General features: G+C 37.1%; 2 protein-coding genes across 3 annotated transcripts; one reads left to right on the top strand and one right to left on the bottom strand.

Annotated features, from left to right (window-relative positions):
* The first annotated feature begins 1,885 nt into the window (after positions 1-1,885).
* On the top strand, positions 1,886-19,176 carry LOC139959343 (alanine--glyoxylate aminotransferase 2, mitochondrial-like). 2 transcript variants are annotated; one of them, XM_071956837.1, is made up of 14 exons: positions 1,886-1,986; positions 2,096-2,334; positions 3,451-3,500; positions 4,317-4,504; positions 8,267-8,390; positions 8,768-8,862; positions 9,102-9,261; positions 10,308-10,436; positions 12,910-13,075; positions 14,320-14,379; positions 16,532-16,620; positions 17,486-17,635; positions 18,309-18,407; positions 18,992-19,176. In XM_071956837.1, the coding sequence occupies exons 2-14, from the start codon at positions 2,211-2,213 to the stop codon at positions 19,082-19,084; spliced, it is 1,527 nt and encodes a 508-aa protein (XP_071812938.1). In that variant the 5' UTR covers positions 1,886-1,986; positions 2,096-2,210; the 3' UTR covers positions 19,085-19,176. The 2 variants fall into 2 exon arrangements, with proteins under 2 accessions (XP_071812938.1, XP_071812945.1); XM_071956844.1 differs by lacking the exon at positions 1,886-1,986 and having other exon boundaries at positions 2,070-2,334; positions 18,992-19,102.
* Positions 19,177-20,995: 1,819 nt separating this feature from the next.
* On the bottom strand, positions 20,996-25,829 carry LOC139959372 (6-phosphogluconolactonase-like). Its single transcript, XM_071956932.1, has 4 exons — positions 25,316-25,829; positions 24,863-25,078; positions 24,122-24,262; positions 20,996-23,474 (listed from the first exon to the last, which is right to left on the bottom strand). Exons 1-4 carry the CDS (start codon positions 25,676-25,678, stop codon positions 23,349-23,351), a joined length of 846 nt encoding a protein of 281 aa, XP_071813033.1. The 5' UTR covers positions 25,679-25,829; the 3' UTR covers positions 20,996-23,348.
* Positions 25,830-25,866: the final 37 nt, after the last annotated feature.

Here is a 25,866-nt window from a genome sequence, read left to right as displayed (position 1 = left end):
CTCCACACGTTTGGATAGCACTCAATCGTATTGAGGGATAAATATATATGGGCGACACGGTCTTCTGGGGCCCGTGTGCCCCAGGGGGACCCGGTGACAAGGACTGAAATAAATAAATACCAATCCACTGGAGCCCTATAAGACTGGTTCCAAGTCTCTAGGGCCCGAGAGTGCCATATCCAGTCACTCCCATGCCCTTGGGCAATGTGGACTCTAATTTGGTGGCCATGTCTATTGCTGCACCGGGCCTTGTTGCTCCATGCAACGCCAATGAGGAACAAGCTTAATGATCTGTGTATTAGGGTCATTTGTCCAGTCCACATTAATTGATGAGCCAATGTTTATACTGTCATTTCCCAAAACTATAACCCATTCCCACAGTATATGTTTGTAAATATATGGTCTAGTTTTCCTTGCCGTAGGTTCTGCGGGCCACATCAATAGGGTTTTGAAAACCTCGGGAGCCACAGAAAATGTAGTCCGGCGGGGACTACCTATAGTTGCCCACCTATAGTTGTGGTTTAAAACGTATCAAAATTAATGTCCCTATATACACATGTAGAGAGTAAGTGGCTCTTGTTCTGACGTATTCAATGCATCGAGTGCCGCTTATATAAACACATGTTGCTCATTATCTGTAGTACTAATTTTCCCGAAAATAATATTTATATTTGATATCGGCTACCGTTGTCGTGTTAGGTATAGATATTTGTTTTTATGATACTTACATTACTAATTGTGATTATTATCTTCGAAAGGTCTTTCATACCAAATGAGAATTCAGTGACTCTATCTACACTTGCTCTATTACTATGAAACAAACTGGTGCCTTCCAATCATAAGGTCCCCGGTTCGAGTCACTGGAAGATTAATGTATGTTGTCCATTTACAGAGTTGTTGACAATTGATTATCATAATCATGGACGTTAAATATGAATGTAAGAGACTGACTTTAGTCAGCTTGCGGCTTTGATAAGCCAATGAGGCTTCTTCGCGAGTTCCTGCTTGCAGGAGGATCTAAAGTACATACAAATACAAACAAATACTGCCTTCACCTTTTATGAACGACTGGGTGTTTAAGGTTAGCGATTTTAGCCTACTCTAACCTTCAATTGTGGTTATATTATTTTAACACAGTAATTAATGGGAGTGTGGGATCTGCGTGGTATACGACGCATAAATACGAAGGTATTTGAAACTGAAGTCATAGCCGCTGTACAAAGATGAATAGGAAATTGGAACACGCCTGGGGTACCCCAGGAGGGGGGGTGGTCCATTATCAGCACTGTTATTTACAATTTACACTAACGAAATAAGATTGCAATCTAATTGTTCTGTCATCAAATATGCACACGACACACCAATCTCTGTTAAACTATCTAAATCCTCACATATTGTGGATCAAATGAATCATGAATCTGTGGTCATGTTGTTACTGTCTGTGATAAAAAGAACTTACTTCTCAACCCAAAGAAATCTAAAGAGATGATTTTGAAAATTCTAATATTAAACATGAGGGCCTACTCACTGCCAAAGCAAGGAGAACTGTGTTAACAGGGTGCCAAAGTTAACCGTACGTTTTAAAAATTCTTTCGTTTATATAAGGACTGCCATATTTATTCAGACTGTTGTTCCACAAAACCTACTTTAATTCATTTATAACCTTTTGATTATTTTTTTTGAACATATAGTACATGCTATTTTGAACATTATAACTCTAAACAGTTTTTCATATCCTATTTATAAATATGTACTTATATTGTATTTATACTGGATTTAGAAAAAAACTTTACCCTGGTTCAAGGACCTTTTCTTTCTATATAGACAATGTCTGGTGAACCCTCTTTATTAAATTAGTTTTATAATTACTTTATCACTTGATCAGAAGAGGCCATTCATTTGGAAATAATCAACCAATCAGATTCTCACTGACTTACGAATACCGGATAGACACATCACGCGATCTTTTCTTGAACACGCACTGTGGTAAGTTCCAATATAAATATATATATATATAATATATATTTTATGTAAACAAATATATATATATGAATGTACTTTGAAAATAATATATCTTTATAACAAAAAATTGTAGGTATAAATATAACAACAGATCCCGGAAGAACTTCAAATTCAAGTTTAGGTTTCCTCCAGACAGAAGAAACGGAATCCAATCTTCCTTCTGTTCTCATTACTTTTCGAACTTAAATATGGCGAATGCTCTTAGACATGTTGGCAGGTACCAATTGCAGCCAACCAAATGGTGCCAGGTTCAAAGATGTGAAAAACTTCAAAATTATTCGACATCATCGGTCGAAGAGCCAGCTAAAGTAGGTAAGTTAAACTTCGAGTATACAGTGCCGCCATTGTTCTGATGTCAATTGTTCCAGATGTGGCAATACGAATCCCAGCATATTGTAGAATAGATATATAGAATGGGTTCCACCCGCCCCCCCACCCCAAATCATGTGCACGCCAATGATTTAAACTGAGTCATCGAATATTTGTGATTTGTCTACGGTTATTTTTACATCTATATCGTCTAACATTTAAGTCTATCGGAAGATTTTATGAACTTGCATATTATATGGAACTTTCAATTGATACGTATATTTTTTCTTAGTTTAGATTGGTTCAAGTTGTTATCAGTATTTGATCAAAACATGCTAGGCTTAGTCTGCACAGTATAATTTACTTATGTAATCGTGCCTATGATCATGGTTATTACATCCTTCTGATATTATAATTACCCGATGCAAGGGCATAGGAACCGGGGGGCTGGGGGGGCGCCATCCCCCCAGTGAAAAATGTGGAGGGGCGGAAGTATCATTCCGCCCCCCCCCCCGCTTCGCAAGTCAGAAAACCCCTTTTTCATTTCCAAATGAGAAAAAAAATCTCATTTGGAGCACCAAATTGCATCTAAGGCCAGGTGAAAATACAAAATTAAGTTTACAAAATGGAGTGGGTGTTGAAGTGTGCTATATTGCACCAAATTGCATCTGAGGCCACCTGGAAATGCAAAAAATTCCAAAGGGGGAGGGGGACACCCCCTCCCCTTAGACCCCTCCCCCAGGCCGGCCATCAGTCTTTAGCCCCCCACTCAAAAGTACCTTACTACGCCACTGACCCGATGAACCCATGCTATTCAATAAGTGACTGTTTTAGCCTATAATATTTCGGGTTTTATTCGTGAAAAATCAAAATCAAAAGAAATCGATATTTCATATCGATATCTTGCATCAAGTCAAGTAAATGAACATGTGAATATCCGATTGACTTAAAGGCTTCGCAGGTATAGGGTGGGTATGTTAAGCTCTATCAAACTGTGGGGAATGCGGGCGGATGGACTTGAAGAATACACTTTAATATGGCCCATAATCAGTTTTCTTTATGAATGGTTTTAACGATGAGGAGATTGTATAGACCGCCATCTTGTTTGTATCATTACAGGTAAACAACCAATGATGCCACCTTGTGACTTTAATCCAACACCATTTCAGGTAAGGCTGAGGGATTGGGGTAGTGGAGATGGGGGGGGGGGGGGTTAAACTTAGACCCTTCTCATGATTATGCTTGAATATAAATCCAAAAAATGTTCATATGTCGCCTTCAGTTTTCATTTGTTGCTTTGTTTTATTTTTGCAAGTTAGATCCTGAAGCAAAGCGATTTAGTTTCTAGCAAAAACATCGAAACACCAACAACGTCATACCACATACCACTAAACCAACAACTATACTAGTAACCACATTAACCTATACCTTTTGACAGTTTGAACACCATAATGACGTCACGGAATCGCTTTATGTCCATATCCGCCAAATATTCAACCGGACTAGAAAACTCGAAACAAGACTACATCAAACTTTGTCCATTTCATAAACCTACGCGAGTGCTGCTAACTGACCTGACAAGAATCTGATTTTTTTTGTTTTAAAGAGACAAATCTTCCATACTGTTACTTGAATACCACATCTCAATATCTTATGCTTGCCTAACTCGAGATAACGTTGATTGAATGTAACTTATTTTGACTTGCTAAAGCCTCGATTCGTCTAATGAGTATGGCACAGTATTGGTAGTCTATATATTGGTGGTCTATAGCATCACAGTATAGAGACAACCTAATCATCAAAAGGTTTATTTTCCTATTATAATCGTCTTGTTGATTTGTCCTTGAAAATTTAACCAATTTGAATTGTTTGCTTATCTTTCGATGTTCTCGGTACAATTTTACAAAAATACATTTAAGAAAAATTATGTTTATAAATATATATACTTTTAGATTTGAACGTTTCATTACCCTCTTTTAACACAGGGCATGCCTTTCGAAACAGCCAAAAAAGTTAGACAGGGTCAGATGTTTCCTGGCTATGCATTCAGCTACTACCAGGACCCTCTTTACTTAAACCAGGGTCACATGCAGTGGCTGTTTGACCACACAGGAAGACGGTATCTGGACATGTATGCTGGCGTAATGATTACGAGTGTTGGACACTGTAACCCGTAAGTATTTATATGTATTATGGTATATATCTAGAATTAAGCATTTTATATTTGAAAAAAAAAAAGTATTTTAAGTCTCTTCTGAACCCCACAAATTCCCCTATACTGAAACAGCAGGTATTACGGTCCTTCATGAACTTACCATAAAGTGCAGAAAGTTTATGGACAAAAAGACCAAAAGTAAAAAATTAGATCTCCAACGTATTAGTGGGACTGAGACATTTGAAAAAGCAATCCATATATAGGTATATAGTTATCGTCTCAGTGTGTGTGTGCATGTGTTTAACGGAAATAACTTTAAATGAGTCTGTGTTCCGTTTTAGCGTGACTTTGAAGGTAAATATCATATGGAAACCGACCAAGTTATTTTAAATTTATTCGTCATTTGGTAGAATATTCAATATCTAACAATAAAGGTGAATATAGTCTATATGCAGGCGCGTATCCAGGATTTTTAAACCCGGGGGGCGCGAATTACTATCTAAGCGGAGCGCCACCATCGGTTGGCGCGCAGCGTACAAGAAAATTTCTTATTTTGATACCTCCCAGATCACCGGAAACGGCACTTCTCGGGCTTGAAATGACCAACCAGATGTGCACTTTTTGCCTGAGAACCAAGTATTTCCTAAAAGTTTTTTTTCTATCCATAACCTTTTTGAAGATTGTCAACCCGGCACACATCATGTTCGACCTGATCGCATATCCTGTGGGTCTTTGCTTTTGTAGGTGATTCTACGTCGCGGCCCTCAATACCCGTCAGCCCCACTTTTCAAGGTTTTAAGCTCCATATTTGTTCAGAATTTGAAACTTCACATTTCTCGTGAATAAACTCACTTCAAAACATACCCATAATGTTGTACAAAATTTCATCTATGGACAACCAATATAGAAAAACTTCCTTCAACCCCTAACAGACCGGTCAAAATTGCACGAGTAGAGGGAAGTGTGATGCAGAATGTTGGTCAGAAATTTTCGAAAATTCAGACAGTTAATTTATTGGTGTACAAATATTCAAACCTCTTATAACGGCTATTTTAAAACTTGGTTGAAGGAAATGAAAAAATAGCAGATATATCCGAAACCGAACACTACACACATAGGCGTAGGAGGCGCGGCGGCTGTGGCGGAGCTAGGGGTATTGGTCAGGAGGGGCGAGAATGGTCTGTAGGGACGCTTTCGACACTATCTAAGCGGAGCGCCACCACTGGTTGGCGCGTAGCGTACAGAAAATTTTTGAGTAAAGATACTCCCTAGATCGCCGGAAATGACCCTTTCCGGGCCTGGCTAATTTGCAGATAAACGAAGAATAAGGTGTCATCGCCGAATTAACACCAACAAAATGTGACAAATGTCAATAAGTAGATGAGAGCGCAATAAAAAAGTCAATAATCTAGAATAAGTAAAAAGTGGTAAAGAGCTAAAAAAGGCTCCAGCAGTCCATTTGAGTCCGTCGGGGGGGGGGGGGGGCATCCGCCCCTGACCGTATGGACACTCCGCCACTGCGCGGCGGGGGTGCAGCCCCTAATTCGCCATTACTAATGTAAAAGAGAATTTTGACATAATTGGAAAAATTGCGAAAATTTTTGGTCATTTTTTCAGGCAAGTCGGACAGTTTTGAGGCTTTTCATCCTGGAACGCCATTTTCATGCTCACTGATATGATGTGATATCTGCTGTTTGCGTTACAAATTCGAACAGGCGCGTAGCGAGGAATTTGCCAAGGGAGGGGCGAAGCCTGTAGGCAAACTATCTAAGCGTAGAGCCACCATAGGTTGGCGCGAAGCGTTCAAGAAAATTTTGGACGAAAATGCCTCCCAGATCGCTGGAAATGGCACTACCCAGGACCATTTGTTAGCGCGAAGCGTACAAGCAAATTTTGGCCGAAAATGTCTTCCAGATCGCTGGAAATGACACTTCCCAGGCCTTGTAAGTTGCATCTAAGCACTTTCTATATTGAAATTACTTAGCGATATCATTTAAAAAAATGCTGAATGGGGGGGGGGGGGGGGCGGGCGGTCGCCCCCATCCCAAAAATCGTCATGTTCCCCGACGACACGGTCGAGTTCGAGACCAGCCACAGTTGGTTTCATAGCACAATTCTACACACGCGTTATGATAGACCATGTATATATATAGATCATTAGTGAGAGAGGAAAATGGAAACGTCAAAAAATGGAGCTGTCGGTGTAAGGGGTAGGGTGAGTCACACTTTTACGAAATCATTGATCCGTAACTGGCTACCCTTCAGTGCTGTAATGATGTCACTGTTCCTCTTTTTCTTCGCGTTTTTCTTTTACTCCCTCCTTTTCTCCTTTTTCTCTCTTTCTTCTTTTTCTTTTCCCTTCCTTCCTCTCCTCCTCCTCTTTTTTCCCCTCTTTTTTCCTTTTTTCTTCCCTTTTTTCCCTCTCCTCTTTTTCTTACCCGGGGGGCGCGCGCCCCCAACGCCCCCCCTGGATACGCACCTGATATGACTACCGCAGTCAGTTAGCTAGACTTAGTATACTGATGTAGTCACTGATGAGAACACCATCACAAAAAAATAAAAAATAAAAGTGGATTGCAAAACGTCTCAAAAGTTTCGCATCACCTTCCCCTCTACCAAATCCCCTTCCGTTTCGCTGGTATGACAGGTATTGAAACTAACTTCGTTACCGACCAACGTATTAACTGTTTTACCTGATATTGGGTAGCCTATACCTATGCTCTCCGCTTTTTAATGTAAATAAAGCTATACGGTCCAATTCCACAAATGTGATCTAATTTTGTCATCTTTATCTATATATAAATATATTTATATATATATATATATATATATATATATATACATATATATATATACATATATATATATTTATATATATATATATATATATATTGATATATATATATATATATATATAAATATATTTATATATAGATAAAGATGACAAAATAAGATCACATTTGTGGAATTGGACCGTACTGATGAACGAAAAAGGAAACACTTGACTATCTATCTATCTATATATATATATATATATATATATATATATATATATATATATATATATATATATATATATATATATATATATATATATATAGATAGATAGATAGATAGCCAAGTGTTTCCTTTTTCGTTCATCAGTCAGTACTTTGTGTTTCTATTTGCAGCACAATTTTCTTCGGTCATAAACAATGACAGTATATACAACACAAGTCGGCAACCGATTAAACAAACTGATAAATTGTGATCGACTAATTTTAATGAGTCTTGAGGTAGTCTAAATCTACAAATTTAAGCTATTTCTAAAGAGACAAAGTTGTTATTCTACTTGAACAAATTAAGTTACCGTGTCAACTTTAAAGCAAACGCTATATATGATACTTTTTCTTTTTTTAATGGAAGCTAATTAAATATTTTAATTGATAGATCATTGACAAAAATATAGCAGTTCACAGACTGCCTTTCATGGGAGCAAGGGTGTGGAGTGATGAGGAGAGGGGGATGGGATGGGGGGGGGTTGGGTGTGGATAACAAGAGGGAGGTAAAGAGGGGTGTCTCCTTTCATCAGATATCCACTCACCGCTTGTGCTTCTACCTATGTTTACTATTTTTATATTCCTGTTTTTCTTTCTACTCATACATTACTTTTTATTGCTTTGTTTATAGCTGAATTGCATTTTAAATTTTTAATAAATATCTATAAGGTCCTGATAAGGTCCTGATTTAACCACTTTGTCTATAAATAAACCTTAATGCAATAATATTTGTTTATGACAGGAAGATTAACCAGGTCCTGCATGATCAATCTGAACTTGTTTGGAGTACATCTAATGTTTACATGCACCCCAGAATTCACGAACTTGCCGATAAATTGACGTCCAAATTGCCAAGTCATTTAAATGTAAGTTATCTGATAGTCAATATATATATATATATAAATATATTTTAATAGGTCTTATCGCATCAAGCAATTATATATTAAGTTGGTATAGCAGACACATTTGTAATCAATGCAATCAAATCGATCGTAGTACTAAATTTCAAAGTCTTCGCTTTCTATTTGTTTGTAATGTCTCTTCTATTTCAACTTACAAAAGTACCACGTAGGCTGCTAGAGTCTTATCCGCAAATATAATTAATTAAAGACTTAATTCCAAATATATAATTACATCTGCCAAGATAAAAAGTCAGATGCAAACGTAAACATAACTGCTTAAAGTTTACCGTTCGTTCGTTCGTTGGTTTATTTATATTTATATTTCCCTCTGCTTCATTTAGAAAGTCATCTTTACCAATTCAGGCTCTGAAGCAAATGACTTAGCACTCCATCTCATGCGGCTGCGCACCAGAAACTTTGATATTATTTCAATGAGGTAATACGATTTTTTTTTAAATAGATGCTAGTGTGGAATTCGATTTGAGGGGAAACCGGTCACCAGAGCAAAAAACAAACAAAGAAATACAATAAATAAATAAATGACCGAATGAATTAAATAAATGAATAAATAAATAAAAATTAAGGGACGGGTCTAGAGAGGATTCCCGATATATTATATACATATATATGATATATGTAGATGATAAATATATATATATATATGTAATTTTACAGCAATGCATACCATGGTCTAACTACCAGTCTAATGGGGATAACAGCTTTAACTCCATGTAACTTTCAAACTCCTCGAGGATTCGGGATAACCAACTCTATGTGTCCAGATGTGTACACTGGAACCTGGGGCGGCAAACACTGCAGGGATAGCCCTGTACAGGTAAATTTGAATATTGTTCCTTAAAATTAAGAGGAAATATTAAGCTAAAGGTCTACGGCGAATCATTCCCAAAGAGATAATGTACAGTGATGGACGGAACCAACTTCATTATAGTGTGAACGATTCGTATACAATTACACAATTAAGACTTCTAATTGGACTTTTTCACGGAAAGTGGCGTAATTAGCAGGACGGAAATTCAATCCCTCTGTTAGAATTAGAACCCCCCCCCCCCGTTCCCCTCCACGCACACGTATGAGATTGGGGAGGCACGAAATTTAGCAAGCTATTGCAAATCTCGCTTACCTCTACCCCCTTTCCAGCTCTCCTTAAAGGATTGGTTCAGGTGTCTGACATGTCTATCTTGTATGAAAGAGCTTAAAAAGACAAACAGAATAGTGAAGAAACTATCATGATAGCATTCTCTGTTAAGGAGATATCACACTTTGAAGATTTCAACATTTCTTTGCAAATGACTGGTGTAGAAAGACTAACTGTGAGGGTGTGATGTCACATCCTCACTTCCTTAACATGTGTCAATATATTTCATTAAAAAATAATTACATTTTTTTCACAAATCTAAAAAAATATAATCAAACATTCTTCAAATGTTAAATCTCAAATACTTCCCTTGACACATATGAGATCTCCTGACGTATCTTTTGGTTGTAAGTCATAAAATCTTACAAAATATTTTAATAAAATAACAAAGACTTTTCAGGAATGTGAGGATATGACGTCACAGCTAGTCTGATTTCAGCAGTTTCAACACAATCAGATAGAACTTCAAACTTGAATATCTCCTAAACGGCAAAAGATATTTGAATAATTTCTTCACTATTGGGTTTCTTTTATTGTCCTCTTTCATATAAGATAAACATTTGTGACACCTGAACTAATCCTTTAACACCTCGATAGAAAGGCTGCTTATTACGACAGTTTGAAGGCTTCAGATCATTGTTGTGTCCACCCAATCCATGTGCACGGAATCACTTTTGAGCTTCTGATGATGAAACTGCATAATATTATCCCTATTTGAATTCCAGGCCAATAGAACATGCAACTGCGAAGTTGGTAGTTGTCAGGCCAAGGATAACTACATCTCACAATTCGCCGATGTTATGAAATATAGTATGCCCCAAAAGATTGCTGGTTTTTTCTCGGAATCGATCCAGGTAAATATCATTTTGTCTGTAAACTTAAAAGGATGATTTTAAGCAGAATGATGTGTCATATAGTCCAAGAATTTTTTTTTTTTTTTTTTTACAGCTAGTACCCTTTCTATATACTATTCCGTCTTGCCCAGATATTCATCTTTAAAATATGCTATAGCTCTGGAATGTTCCTTTATGGGTAAATTGATGATGGCGTCGGCTCCTCAGGTGCAGGCCTAAATGTGAATGTTAATCCAATGTTTCATAAAACTCTAAAAACTCAATCAAATCACGTTTCATTAATTTCATATTATTAAAAAAGCATCATCTGATGACATTTCAACACCACTTGTAGCCTACTTTCCAAATTTTGTAAGAGATATTGTAAAATGTCATTTGAGGGTATAACACTATGACGTGGCTTCCCATTTGAAGAACTGATATAATGGTCTGCTTGCTATACTAAGTAGACCAGCCACTTTTATTGATGAACCACATATGTTTAAATGGTCATTTCGAACAAAATAAAATTGGTATGAACATACAACCTGAACTTGCTAGCAGTGTTGTTTTAAAGGTCTATAGAACATATCAAATATAACTTTTGTACCTAAAATCATCTTTTAACTTAATTCTTAAACTTAGTTCTAAATTAAAGTTTTGCGTAAGGCATCTTGTTACATAAGCGTATACGAGTAGAAAATAACCTTTGTTGAAATCTATGAAATAAATGTTAACAGCGGCTGATTGAGTTGGTGTTCAGTCGTCTCTTGTATCCTATAAACTCGATGTTACAATTGGGGATACCAATTTGGTTCATCAGCTTGACTATATGTAACTTTCATTTTTTTTTTAAATAATAAAATAAGAATCGAAAAATTGACAAATATTGTAAATTTACTCTCTAAAGGTGTGGTAAAAGGTCATCAGTACTGGCATTATATATGCTAAAAAAGTCCAATAATGGTCACTCATGAACCAACTTCAACACGCATTTTACAATACCGCCCTCACAGAAAGTTTCAATTTTCTGATATAACACTACTCAAAGTCTGGCAGTAACTTTGGGATGCAGAACCACCAGAAACTGACTATTATAAAATTGATGGAATTTTTTTCACGCTGAAATTTGAGGCCAAATAGTAACGATCTTTAAATACTAACTTCTTATTTGATAACTTATTTTGTTAAATATCGAATCAAAGTCACTAATTGATCCGTCATTAAACCTATTTGTTGCATAAATATTGGAGGGTGTCTAGTTAGTATCATCAATTGAAGTCTTCTTTTGGGCTATACTCATTTGGCTTGTCAAACGATACTGATGACCGAACTCAAGAAGCTTCTTTAAAATCTCAAAAAAAGTGGGATGTTTCTTAGCAAAACAAAAATCTTGCAAGTCTGCAGGCTACAGACAGTGGCGGAGCTAGGGGTATTGGTCAGAGGGGGCGAGAATGGTCTTTATGGGCGCTTTCGACTTTATCTAAGCGGAGCGCCACCACAGGTTGGCGCAGAGCGTACAGAAATTTTTTGAGTAAAGATACTCCCTATATCGCCGGAAATGACCCTTTCCGGGCCTTGCTAATTTGCAGATAAACGAAGAATAAATAGGTGTCATCGCCAACAAAATGTGACAAATGTCAATAGGTAGATGAGAGCGCAATAAAAAAGTAAGTAATCGCGAATAAGTAAAAAGTGGTGAATAGCTGAAAATGGCGCCAGCAGTCCATTTGAGTCCGTCAGGGGGGGGGGGGGCATCCGCCCCCTGACTGTATGGACGCTACTGGCTACAGACATCAATGGAACTTCACAACAGCTACTATTTCGATATACGTCTATCACCTCTAGAGAAATAATAACAGATTGCTACAATCTTGAAGAGAGCTAAAGAAAAAGATACCCTCGTGAGGTCTGACGAAAAGGAAGAGAACTATAGTTTATTTGAATGCAAAACGACTGCATCTTTTTTTTATGAATTTTAATGTGGGTATTAGACTTTCCATGACAGCTAAATCAGCCGCTTTTCATAGCGACTATAGGTGAAGAATTACACGGTCTAGGGTTAAAATATACGAGTCGCCGAGTGGTACAAGAATGTCTGGCAATTTGTTTATTGGTCTTAACACAACACCGCGAAAAAGGGGAACCTTTTAAACGTATCGAAAAGCAAATCCAATATTTATATTCGATCAATAAGTTATAAGATAAGTTAATAAGTTAATAACAGCGAGGCATGTCTCGAAGTTAATAAGTTATAGCCCACCCAATTTAACCACATCCTCGCTACGATATATCCATAGGAAATGTTCTTATTTGAAAAGGATATATGCTTATAGAAGGCATGTTTTTTTTTGTCCATGGAAATGAACTTTCTATAGAATATATCCTTAAAAAATTAAGCGTTACTGCGATAATAAGGTGTAGTATAATCTTGATCTGCACTGAATATATATTATGCTGTCATGAACATGTCTTATGTATAAATATGTTACAGGGAGCCGGGGGAACTCGACAATTTCCGAAGGGGTTTCTGAAGGAGGCCTTCGAAATCGTCAGGTCTAAAGGTGGGCTATGTCTCGCGGATGAGGTTCAGACAGGACTTGGGCGTCTAGGGACTCATTTTTGGGGATTTGAACACCACGATGTTATGCCGGACATAGGTAAGGACCTAATGCAGACCAAAACGTGTCTGGCTTAAAAACATTGATTTGAATCGATGACAGTTTAATATTGATTACGTCAATATTAAAGATTGACAGTAAACACACAATTGTGATGATGCTGTATAGACCAATAACAATAACAGCTGTGTAAAAGTAAGTGGGCGTTACGTTTCGATCCTAGCAGGATCTTCTTCAGAGGCTGAATGACAAGTAACAGAAAATACAAGGGACTAAATACCAGCACAGAATACAGATATAGGTTAATGAGCAGGGTGAACACAAAAGAGTTTGATGTTAGAGGAAGCAGAAGAACGGTTAGTCATGTCCTTCCTGAATGTGGGCCCATGAGGTTGCACAGTCTCTCTGTACTGAGTCGTACTCATTTAACAATAACAGCTATCAGTGCAGGCTGTATTTCTATACCACTTTGATTTCTTGAGAAATGACCCTTACAATATACGAGGCTCAAAAAATGAAACGGATGAAAGACTACTTAGTCTCATACAAAGACGATTAGGTCATTCCTCAGATGCAACTCAAAAACGCAAGAGGAAAACATAAGGCTTCTGTGGCGTCTAATAAACATGTCTACATTATATATTACAAATTTATCAACTTAAGCAAAATATATTGAATCAGTTAAGAGTGTCCTGCTGTTTATCTGAACTTATATCCCGAGGGCCAGAATAACTATAGAAACATTACATTACCATATACTTACCTTTTCCATTTTTCTTTTGTGTACTTGAACTGGGTGAAACCACCGGGAATTGCAGTAAATTAGATATATTTATATCCCCTCATGGTGATTCTCAAGCACAAAAATACATGTTAGAAAGAGGAATTCCTATATATCTAATTTACTTTTTATTTTTATGTATCTCCTTCTTTCTTTCTTTAGCAATTCAATTAGGGTCAATACTATAATACTCATACACCCATCCGGCTGCTGTTTGTATAACCATATACTAGGGAAGGTTTAAATGTATGGTGGTGAGAAAGAAATATAATACATAAAAATACATCGATCTTTTATGCAGCGAGACCGGGATGAAATTTTACTTACAAACACTTACTTTTTTCTTGTTTTTATGGGGGTTTTTTTATATGTGTTTTATTTTATGCTAGAAATCTATCTCTTTTTTTTCAAAGTTACACTTACTCTCCACATTGCAACCTTAATTTTCACATGCACAAAGTGTTAGCCAACACTTCCTTGATATTTATGTCTTCTCTTTCAGTGACGATTGCTAAAGGAATCGCGAATGGCTTTCCATTAGCAGCAGTTGTAACCACAGAAGGTTTGTATTGGTTCCTTTATATATCTACAGTCATGCGTGCATTGACAACTTGAATAACACTAATGTTTACAGAATATCTGCATGTTGCATGTAATTAATTAATTAATGGAAATTCAGCATTAAGCAGCAAAATGCCCTCCTCTCTGACTGTCCCAGTAAGTATATGGATAAAAAAGTCCTACATAAACTGAAAACTTGGAAATGAGCTCCGATCGTTTATGGAGAAATTAGTCACGAGTATAACCCATTCTGACGCAAATAATTGTGGACTTAAAACGGGGAGATATTTGTTTCCCGATGTCAAAAAGAGGAACCTGCGAAATTGCGCGGGTGTAGGCCTAAGTGTGTGTGTGTGTGGGGGGGGGGGGGTAGACAATAAGTGGCAGGAGTTGTTGTAGGAGTGGGCGCGTGCCCCCGAATTAGTGAAATACTTCAAACGTGCCCCTTTTCATAAATTAGAAGTGTCCATATTTGTAATGAATCATGACCCTTTTGTTATTAAAAAAGTTCACCTTTTGTTGAGAATCTAAGAAGGCTGTAACTGGAAAGTGCCCAAGTATTTGTGGCAAAAAATAAAGAAGCATTAATTGAAAAATGTTTTTTTTTAGGAATACTGGACTATGTGGTATCATATACTGGACAATGTGGTATAAAATACCGGACTATGTGGTATAAAATACCGGACTATGTGGTATCAAAGACCGGACTACGTGATATCCACTACTGGACTATGTGGTATGATAAATACATTATGTGGTTCAAAAACTGGACTATGTGGTATCAAATACCGGACTATGTGTTATCAAAGACCGGACTAAGTGTTATTAAATACCGGACTATGTGGTATCAAATACCGGACTATGTGTAATTAAATACCAGACTATGTGGTATCAAAGACCGGAATACGTGATATCCACTACTGGACTATGTGGTATGATAAATACATTATGTGGTTCAAAGACTGGACTATGTGGTATCAAATAACGGACTATGTGTTATCAAAGACCGGACTAAGTGTTATTAAATACCGGACTATGTGGTATCAAATACCGGACTATGTGTAATTAAATACCAGACTATGTGGTATCAAAGACCGGAATATGTGATATCCACTACTGGACTATGTGGTATGATAAATACATTTTGTGGTTCAAAGACTGGACTATGTGGTATCAAATACCGGACTATGTGTTATCAAAGACCGGACTAAGTGTTATTAAATACCGGACTATGTGGTATCAAATACCGGACTATGTGTAATTAAATACCAGACTATGTGGTATCAAAGACCGGAATATGTGATATCCACTACTGGACTATGTGGTATGATAAATACATTATGTGGTTCAAAGACTGGACTATGTGGTATCAAATACCGGACTATGTGGTATCAAAGACCGGACTATGTGGTATCAAAGACCGGACTATGTGGTATCATAAACTGGACTATGTAGTTTCAAATACCGGACTATGTGTTATTAAATACCGGACTATGTGGTATCAAAGACCGGACTAGGTGATGTCCACTATTGGACTATGTGGTATGATATACTGCTTTATGTGGTATGATATACTGGACGATGTGGTATCCAAAAACCGGACTATATGGTATCAAAGACTGGACTATGTGGAATCAAAGACTGGACTATGTGGTATCATATACTGGACTATGTGGTATCAAACACTGGACTATGTGGTATGATGTAGTGCATTATGTGGTATCAAAGACTGGACTATGTGGTATCAAAGACTGGACTATGTGGAATAAAGACTGGACTATGTGGTATCATATACTGGACTATGTGGTATCATATACTGGACTATGTGGTATCAAAGACTGGACTATGTGGTATCAAGTACCGGACTATGTGGTATGATAAACTGCAGTATGTGGTATCAAAGACTGGTCTACGTGATATCCAATACTGAACTATGTGGTATGAAAAACCGGACTAAGTGGTATGAAATACTGGACTATATAGTATCAAATACTGGACTATGTGGTTTCAAAGGCTGGACTATGTGGTACAGAATGTACAGAAAAGGGCAACTCCCATCAGGACATTTTGAGGTGGTTTTATACTTGATCAATACAAAGTCATATGTCCCATGCCTCTAAGCCTAACTGACGTATTTTCAATTTTTATGTTAGATGTTTTCAACTCTCTGTCTGATGCTATATACTTCAACACATTCGGCGGCAGCGCCCTCGGTTGTTCAATTGGATCTGCTGTGTTAGACGTAAGTCCACTGCAGCATATTTCAATTTAACTGTTTTCGGCATACGTAGCGTCCTAAGACTTACCTTAAACATATTTAACAAGGATAGACACAGGAAGAAGTGCTGGGGGTTGGGGAGCAAATGTTAAATGTTAGTGTTTGTGTAAATCTTATTGGTATATGTAATGACTTTAAAGTAACATTCGGGAGGGAGCCATGGGTACAACAGAATACAGTGGCATTGCCTCCAATATTTACATTTATGTATATCTTATAGTGATCATGAGGTAACAGTTAGGAATTGGGCAAGTGGGGTGGGTAAAAGTGGGTTAGGGCGGGTAGTGACGAGTAGTGCAAGAGGTTATTGCATCAAATTTTTACTTCTAAGTTATTTAGACCTTATTCCATTGGCTTCATAGTATAATGTAACAGTTCGACTCATGCACAACTCCAAACTGGCAGAGATGACAGTGCAAGTCGCTCTTTTCCTTACCTCTCCTCCATCTCCCGTTATAATGGCGCTGTTTATTCTTATTAAAATATGTTAATCTTAGCTGGTATTCTAAGCAATCATTCTTGCACTTACACATGTATTTAAAAGAAGAACTTGTTATACTTAGGGCGAAAACGAAGCAGTCATCCATAATTACAGGGGCAAAATAAACTGTAACTTGAAGAGATTTTCAAATACCCTATGGAGAGCGTAGTTGAGGGAAGAAGGTGATGCCTGGGCTCTTGACACAGGGCCAGAGGTGGCTTTTTCGCCCCTGGTCCTGCTGATGCATCACATGACGTGAGCCTTTTTCTCTTAGAGAGTAAAAGAGCAGAAGACTTTTGGCAGAAACTTCTAAAATCAATACATTGAATTAACATCATTTGTTTTCAGTACATAGAAGATAACAACACTCAACTGAACTCTCACACAGTAGGGACATACTTACTGGAGCAACTGTCTAGACTGAGAGATGAATTTGAAATCGTTGGTGACGTAAGAGGAAAGGGACTCATGATTGGTGTAGAGTTAGTCGAAAACAAGGTAGGGACTTTACACAATATTATGCTTCTTCTATTTCAAGGACTTGCGATTGTGAAATTCCCTCCATTACCATATAGTATTGCTTTGGCCTAAACCTGTGACAAATAATATAATGACAGAAACAGTTGTTACATAAAAAACTATTCATTCATCAGTATTTTAAAACTGAAGATGGTGGTATTGGACCAATCTGTGACTAACCTTTCGTCTTAACTGATGCTTGTCCATGAAGTTTTATCTCTGGCTTTTCCTGAAGGAATTATGCTCAGTAAACTAAAATGTGCAACTTACAGAGGATGTGGGAGCGATAAAAAAAAGGCATGAAGCAACAGGCATTTATTTGGGGGAAACAGCCTAAAACACATTGTCGAAACCCTTTGAATGATAACCTATTTTAATGTGAGTTATGATAGTGACCGTGCAGTGATCTGCCAAGGTCCATTCATACCACCAGAAAGCTGCATTCCCTCATTTCCATAACTGTCAAGTGTGTCTTGTTTTTTTTGGGGGGGGCAGAGGTGTGGGGAAGGGGGGTGGGAGTATTCTCTGTTCGGTAGTATAAAGCTGAGTGGTTCCCCACTTACAATACAGAGAAGACATAATGAACCTCCCCTCTGCAGAAACTTCATAGTCACGTCAGTATACTGTAAAGTATTCTTGTGTTCATTCACAGGAGACCAGACAACCGTTAGCTCTTGAGAAAACAGCAGCAATATTTGAAACGATCAAAGACCTTGGAGTATTAATCGGTCTGAAAGGAACAGCCCTCAACGTAAGTCAGCCTAACATAATATTTATTTTTATAGCCATTATCTCTACCTACCAAACCCTGGCTCTTGTCATAACTTGATCTCATATTTCGCGAGGGGAGGGAGAGACACTGTTGCCAGATGCATTCACAAATTTATCTCTACGGCATAAAAAAATGCTGTAGGGATGCGCAGGGTTTTGACCTATAGATGTAGAAAATTTGGTAAACCTATCAACTACAGCCCATTTAACTCAGGTCCTAAATGGCCAAAGTGGAATATCTAAGACGTGGCATTTGTCGTGCTCCATCACAACTTGGTTGTATTTAAGGTTTTAACTTCCCAGCTATAAGTTCAACATCCTGACAAGATGGAAGCCCTCACTGACCATCATGCACATACTTGGGGTGCCAGACAGGGTGGGGGAGAAGGTGAGGTAAGAGAGAAATAGACAAATGAAGTTAATTAGGGGGAAACAAACAATTCCCCAGAATAGGTATTATGTCAACATACCAGGTAAACAATTGTTAAGATTTACTAATATACAAAATATTTTACATTCTACATACAAGGACATCTTCTCTATATTTTTAACCTACTTTGACAGGTTTTCGACATCAAACCGCCAATGATTATCACCAAAGAGGATGCAGACTTTACAGCTGATGTGATCAGAGAGGCCATTCTACGCAATCAATAACAGGAAAAATCATATACATGATAACATGAATCCGTTGAGAGGACCAACATTATTTCTAGATGTAAGGGGGCTAGGGTCAGGTGCGTAGCCAAGGGGGGGGCTAAGGGGGCAGCCGCCCCCCTTGAGCATATTTTTTACAATTTTTTTTAAGGTTTTTATGATATCGCTAGTATTTTCAAAAGAGAAAATGCTAAGATGCAACTAACAAGGCATGGGAAGTGCCATTTCTGGCGATCTGAGAGGCATTTACAGCCAAAATTTTCTTGTACGCTTCGCGCCAACCATGGTGGCGCTACGCTTAGATAGTTTGCAATGCAGAATCTACAGTTTCGCCCCTCCCTTGACAAATTCCTGGCTACGCACCTGGCTAGGGTTGAATGTGGTTTGTTTGTTAGTGCCCAGGCTCTATCTTAGGTGACTTTAACTATTTTCATGGTTCGGTTGTTAGTGCCCAGGCCCTATCTTAGGTGACTTTAACTGTTTTCTTTTTGCCACTACAGATGTTAAATCAAAAGAAAATTAAGATGAGGCATTACTAGGGTACAACGGTTATATGAAGGTACATGGCGTTATACCTACTTATGGTCATCCAACCTACTTGTGGTCATCCAATTCTTAAGCCAAAACTTCACATATCTGTTGTCTTTACCAGATTAGGAAGCTGAAGAATGCTACACACAGAATTCTGTAAAGTGCAAGTTTTATACTTGTTGTAATACACTGTCAATACATGACAAACACACATAACAGTGGCAGGACCTTCAATTAAAATGGGTGAAACTAACACTAAGGCAGCACTGACTGGAATTACTTGTAAAAGAATGTTGTTGTCATGGTGATGACTTAAGTTGGATGACAGTTGAAGGAAGCTTATCATTAAGCTTTTAATGAATGAGGCCATGTCAAGTTTAATGATTTGCCCCAATGTTGCATCGTTATTTAAGGATCAGTATAACATCCATGTGACACTAATCTGAGCCTCAGTTATGCAACAGTAGTGTATATCAGCAGGGGTATGTGGGTACCTTCTTGCTCATCCTCAGATTTTGGCAGGTTAACCCCCTCTAAAATGAGGTAAAGAATATATTACCTTCACTCATGTGATTACACTACCACAGGACCCTCGAAGCCTTCTCTTTCTGGATAATGGTAAAAGCAGATCTATTTTCCTCCAAGTGGTAGGGTAATTTGATGGTAGTGCAAGCCTAAAATAAGCAAGAAGTATAATGCAGTATCATAATTTCACAAACTATGGAGACTATAAAATATCAATCAAAAATCAAGTTTTTTTTCTATTTTTATTATTAAAAAAATCCCCCAAAACACTGTTGTTATTTAATGATGAAAGTTTGAATTTTTTAAGTCTATAAAAAATATTTGTATCATAAATTGTAAGCATCAACAAAAATATGCATATATTTGTTTTGTTTTTATGACCTAACCTTTAATTGAGTTGTTATATGCATACATTATCAACAGTAACAATGTCACAGTAGGGGAAACAACATTTTGTATCAATCCGGCTGTTACAAAGTTTCACCAAAACCAAAATTATTATCAACAAATTAAGAAACATAGGTAGATGCCGATAGGTCAGGGTTTAATGAGGTTTCTTGTGGCTAACCAGTAAGAGAATGTTGTTGTTTTTTCTATCACTTCCTTTAAGAGGTTCAGAAGGGGCACTGGGCAGTATTAGCAAGTTAACAATCCTGGCAGACCAGCGCAGGTGGACAGGTGTGGCATGTCCTATCCTGCTTTTGTGAAAAACCTGAGAAAGTGCCTATATTTACACACATAATATTTTCTTTTTTTTTGACAATGAAGAATACCATTTTCCCTTTTTGTAACATTAAAAAGTGCTTCCTGTTTCTTACATAGACAGGTTTAATTTTGTTGAAAACAATATTTAATTGTGAAGTTTTGAGGTAATGTTGTGGTCCCCCCCCCCAGCCCATCCTCTCTCCATTAAATTAAAATTTTGATGACCCCTTGACATTTGTGTCATAACTCTTTTTTTTTCTTCAGTGGATAAATGACTTGTATGTTTCAAAGGAAATCAAAGACATTTTCAACTAATTTGCCAGAAACACCTATAAATTATACTAAATTTCAAAATCCATATCTTGCTAATGAACTTGCTTAAAAAGATGTGGTTTTAATCTCTACTAAAGTTAAAATTACAGTATAGATTAAAACAGTCAACTTTGACTACTAAAATATTTTCTTTAATTAATAACATCCAGCGGCAATTGCTACATCTTGATTGAGGGTGTGTTTATTTCAATTTCCCTGTTCTATCAACAGATATTTGGTAGAACAACCTTCTTTGGGACATCTTTCACATTTCATTTTATAATTAATTATTTTATACTTTCCTCTTTTCAAATTACAAATATACATATTCTTGACAATCACATTCTACCATAATTTGAGTCTGAAAAAAAAGTCTTTTTGACTGCTTTTTATGAGCACTACCATCACTGAACCAAAATATTTTATGTCTATACTTATTCTATCTTTTTCAAAGCAATAACATTCCATGTATGAAATCATGTTTCAAAGAATATTCGAGTGTGAAATTCACTTTTTAAGCATTTTAAGAACCTCAACTATCACTAAGCAAAAGTATATTATATCTATCCTTATTATATCTTGCATCGAACAATAAAATTCCATGTATGACAAAATCCTTATTATCCGTGGCTCATCTTGCATCAAGTATGATAATTCTTTTTTGCCATTATGCTTTTAGCCATACCTTCTCCAAAGTTTCTTGTATGATTTCCTTTTGAATGCTTTTCATAAACAAACTTTTCGCAAGACAAAAGCTCATTTCTTTTACAAAAAGCCTTAACCTTAACATGTTACAGTTCATTTTATTCTATCTTGTATCAATTACTGAGATTCCAATTATGATGTATAACTTTATTACCGATAGCTTTTCAGTGTTTTCCATGCTGATCATAAGTAACCAGTAAAAAGAAAGAATAGTTAAAACATTTTAACAAATTTTGATATTTTCAACTAAGCAATATTCTTATCTAAATCACCTAAGTTATGTTTGTGTTTATAAAGCATGTTAGAAGGTAATTTGATCATACATTTATAATAACATTGGTAAAGAACAGAAATCCCAAATTTTGTTGTGTCTTATGATGTGTTTCATATTACAGACAAGAGTGCATTTATACCTTATGGAGCCCCACCGAATATTTTGAAAAGGTGTGTTGTTTTGTTCTTTTCTATGCCATTGCTCATCAAACTGTAATAACTTTGGTCATTTCTCTTCCCAGACAACTTGCTGCTGACCCATACACTAGGCCAAAATATTAGCACCACTTTGGAAATATTATATGCCAACTATTAAACCAGGATCACGATAGCAATTATGTTTTCACAAATGCAAGATAACCCTCCAGTCTGCTGTGGTTCAAGCAGCTACTGATAGCAAAGCCAATGCATAGGCTGATGACAGCCTAGACAATGCAAAATTTGATATTGAAGAGGAAAATATACCACACTGTTGCTTGAAATCTCAAAATCGAATTTGACAGCCCATCCTCAACATTTTCTTCATAAGTTTAGGTATGGTTTGTGTTGAATGTAAACTATTTTGTGTAAGATAAACTCTTCCATTATCCGTTAGGTGGATCATAGTTAGGTGGTCTGTGATTTCCTTTACTTTCCCATTCACTTTCCTGTTACTTTCCCAGTAAAATGATATCGATGTGATACATTTGAAATGTATTTGCGTGCTTGTCAAATTTGTCATTGTTCTCTACATGTAGAATGTTATCACTATGCAGTATGCAACTTGTTTCCAAGAATATAATTTCTCAACGTAGATAAATAATTTGTATATAATATAAAGAAAAAGTTGGGGAAAAAATTGCCACAATGACATCACTTTTTACTGCCTCTGGTGTTGCCAGAAGAAATGTTCAAATATTTTTTTTTTCAAAAATGGTAAACTTTGTATCTCCACCATGTAAAATGCTATCAGGCTTTGATATGACCCAAGCAATTTCTATTGTTTGTTAAAAAACAAAACAATGAACTTCAGCTACTGGAAAATCCCTTTAAGGTTTCCCTGAAAGAAGGACTAGCGTGATGAGGTGTTCCTCTCCAGTATGACCATAGCCCATGGTAGTAACATTAGTTAGTAGTAGAACACCTAACTTATAACCCAACCACCACTAACAATGAGTTTGATTAACATTATTAAACCACATTATAGAATTAAAGAATAATTCATGAAAGACAATCACATGTTAGAGTACTGCTTTGTGAGTTTGCCTGCAGCTGCTTCATCCAAGAACCAATGAACCTCTCCCTGAGGGTTCACTCTCGCAGCTGGTAGGGGTACAGCCTCTTCCACTTCCAATACTCTCTGGTTTGGAGGAGGGAAGAAGAAAAACATTTATTGGATTCAGTTATGAACAAAATGCTGGTGAGAGAAGAGAGAAACTCATTTGACTGGTCATCAACATTCCGGGGAGATTCTCTGAATAAAGATAGTTTGAATATTACTGAAGTTCTGATTTGTTCTGGTGTCTTGCAATATGTTATGAATTATTACGACAACGCTCAGACCAGGAAATCTGTTCCATACATGCATGACCTTAAATAACAATGTTGATTCAGATAATTTGTGCATATTACTGGCATTATTAGAGACGGTCTAAACTTGTTTTTACTGTGAAAATTAGTGAGTTCTGTCAAATGGCTGCAAGGTCATTTAGAACAGAATGAAGTTCTTTGCAGATTCCCAAAAATGTCTGTTCTAACCTTGGAATGTTTTCAAATTTTAGTATAGGAATTTGAAACTCTAAGTAAGACAATATGACCACCAGTTTAGTACTTAAAAATTTCCATCTCTCATTCTGTGGAGCATTTGTAATGAGAGTAAATGTTCTGTGCAAAGACATCAATCACAAGATCTTTAATTATTGAACAATGCCACTTGTCGTGAGAGATGTACGCAGCAGACACCTAAGGCATAATTTAGTTGATAGATTCAACACTTTTAACACAAACCTTGACGTTATCAGCCTTGCCAGCTCCTGTTGATGCAAAGAGTGCACATCTGGAAGAATCTATGACTGGGAATGTCATGGTGACCCTACAAGGGGGCGGCTTGGGCGAGTCAGAAATTGGTGCAATTGTCAATGATGTTTCCTAGGAAAGGACAACACATTTTATTTTATTTTATTGACACAGGGACTACATGTGCACAGTAGCTATATATGCAAGATCCCATATTTGTTTGTTTATATATGTATTGTCTAAATGTAATGACATTTTTTATGACAATTGAATCTTCTGTTGCCAACACAAAACAAATCAAGGACACATTTCCCTGCATCTACATTATGAACAGATTCTGATACACAAAATGGGGCAAAGGATAGTGAAAACTGTTGGTGTTGGAAAAAGTGAAGTGGGGCAAAGTGTGAAAATTATTTAATACCCTCTAGTCAGTTTTCAATCATGCTTTTGAAAGGTAAGTGCTTAAAAAATACAAGTGCTTATAAACTGTAGTTTGCATAAATCAAGTTCCCACTTCCACACTGATTTTGATTAATGTTTCTGTTCTAAGGGTGCTTTTGTCTACTGGCAGAGCAAGGTCAATGTAGTATCTTGGAAGTAGCTACAGCACATACAACAAAGAAGCTATCAACACCACCTTGGATCCAAATCAGTGATGTCATTTTCTTGCTACTGTATATTGTTTAACGCTTGAGGAAATGTTCCAGTCACTTGTCAGCTGTCACTTACATTTAACAATGGGTGTCCTGGAAACAGTGAACAGGTATGGCCATCTGGACCCATACCAAGGACAAGAAGGTCAAACACTGGTAGCCCCTTCTCATTCTTGGGAACCTTGTCTACCTTTGAAGCATAATCCTTGGCTGCTTCCTCTACACTTAACTCAGGTTTAATTGCATACATTTGTTCCTCTGGAAGAGACGTTTTGCCAGCGAGCCAATTTTCCTTTGAGAGAAGAAAAGCATGAAAATGTCAGAGACATTGGAACTCATGATCATGCACTAAACAGAAACTAATTTACACAACTAGGCTGGTATGCATAATAGGAGGAATGAAAACTAAGTGGGAGGAATGAGGTTAATTATATACATTGGGAATGTTTAGGAAGAAAGTCACATAATCGTGCCTCGGCTGGTTATCATAAAAAAAAATATTCATAAAAGCACACAGCGTTATAGTTACCTTGTACAATTTGTAGGTACTATCGTCATTGTCAAAACCTACGAGCCTCTCGTCGCAGAAGTAAACATGCCATTTCGCCCATTGAATCCCTTCCATTGCTGGTAATTCCTTACCAAGGAACTTTGCGACACTGCCTCCTGAGACACCAATATAAAACTCGCCCCTAGCCTGTACAGCCTCCTTACTTTTATCAGCGACGAACTTTGCTACAACCTTTGGAACAGCTTCGGTTGCATTAATATGAACTCTTTTTGCAGCCATCTTGAGGAAGAAGTTGTCTAATAAAAGTGATTGGGAAGTGAGCTCACATCGAGGTACGGTGTAAAAAGACGGTTGTGGCTCAACTGACTGGACAAATTTCATTTCCCCGGCTTGAAGCTAGCAATCAATAGTTTGCCAATTTCAATATCAGTAACCAAACATACTGTTCTACAAATGCTAGAGGATTTGCTCATATAAACGGATAGTCATATGCGATCAAGAAATCAATAACATTAGTGTAACATCACGCTGTTCAACAAACTTTTCGGCATTATTAAGCATTGAAATTT

This window comes from Apostichopus japonicus, chromosome 3, assembly GCF_037975245.1.
Source record: "Apostichopus japonicus isolate 1M-3 chromosome 3, ASM3797524v1, whole genome shotgun sequence".
NCBI lineage: Eukaryota > Metazoa > Echinodermata > Holothuroidea > Aspidochirotida > Stichopodidae > Apostichopus > Apostichopus japonicus.
The sequence above is the reverse complement of the archived record's forward strand: the minus strand, read 5'-3'. Positions and strand labels throughout refer to the sequence as shown.